The sequence below is a fragment of the Mastomys coucha genome, unplaced genomic scaffold, assembly GCF_008632895.1.
Source record: "Mastomys coucha isolate ucsf_1 unplaced genomic scaffold, UCSF_Mcou_1 pScaffold5, whole genome shotgun sequence".
NCBI classification, from domain to species: Eukaryota; Metazoa; Chordata; class Mammalia; order Rodentia; family Muridae; genus Mastomys; species Mastomys coucha.
Genome location: NW_022196911.1, coordinates 116,060,723 through 116,061,617, shown reverse-complemented (window position 1 = coordinate 116,061,617; position 895 = coordinate 116,060,723). Strand labels below are relative to the sequence as shown.

At 61.1% G+C, this 895-nt stretch overlaps 1 protein-coding gene across 3 annotated transcripts in view; it reads right to left on the bottom strand.

The window, feature by feature from the left end:
• Endov (endonuclease V) overlaps nt 1-895 on the bottom strand; it is a 20,638-nt gene extending 19,743 nt beyond the window's left edge. For 2 of the 3 annotated variants that reach the window (XR_004113394.1, XM_031352914.1), the window contains exons 1-2: nt 643-895; nt 143-314 (exon numbers count right to left, since the gene is read on the bottom strand). Coding sequence is in view for 2 of the 3 variants with exons in the window: in XM_031352914.1 (XP_031208774.1) it covers nt 143-314; nt 643-698 (228 nt within the window). In the remaining variant the exon portion in view is untranslated. Of the gene's footprint in view, nt 1-142; nt 315-466; nt 619-642 lie in introns of those variants that run through there. The other variant, XM_031352915.1, reaches the window with a different exon arrangement.

The window sequence follows — 895 nt, the reverse complement described above, 5'->3', positions numbered from 1 at the left end:
GAAGAAAAGAAAAAAAGAAAAAATACATAAAAAGCATGGAAGTATTTTTTTTTTTTAAAAAAAATGGTAAATTTCATAAAGCTGTACCCCGGCTCTCACTACAATCGAACTGCACCGGGCTCAACATCCCACCCGGGGTTACCTTGAGCTCTGGGTAGCTCAGCACTACCAGGGAAGCGCAGGCCCGGACACTGTCCCCTTTCACGAAGGACACGTCCACGCCCCCGACCTTCTGCAGCCCCGAGAAGCTGGGGTCCCTCTGCCAGGCCTCCGTGTCCCGATCCACCACGCGCGCTTTCAGCCGGGCTTGTTCCCTAGTAGGACACGAACATCAAACGGGCTCAGGTCCCATGGGAAGAGCGTGACCCTCGGGGCGTCCTTCCTCCCAGCCAACCCTCTCTGCTTTCTGCCCATCAAGCCACACTAAAAAGAAGAAAAGCGCTCGGCGATGGGAGATCCCCAGTACCGGAAACGAGAGCCATGCCCACAGAGGCTGGCTGCAACTTCCGGCATCCCGCGGCCGGATCAGGCCTGTGCCGCAGCACCGAGGCTCCGTTTCCCAGCCGCCACAGGGGCTGTGAGGTCGGAAGGTCCCTGGAGAAGGCCACCCCCTTGGCTAACGCACGAGCCCGACCCTATTACCCTTTCCAGAGCGACAGGGTTTCCTCGGGCGGCCGTTGGGCGGCCATGTGAGCCATGCTTAGGGCCGCGACGCTTTGAGGACGTCACATCCGGAGCGCCGGCGCCGAGCCGTTAGCCTTCGTCGTTAGACTTCGCCGCCGCGTCCCTCCGCTGCGCCTGCTGTCGCCGCCACCAGGGGCCGCGGTCGCTGCGGTGCTGGGCGTCAAGCGTTGGCTTCTTCCCGCGCGACTGTCTCAGACGCCGGCGTCCTCTG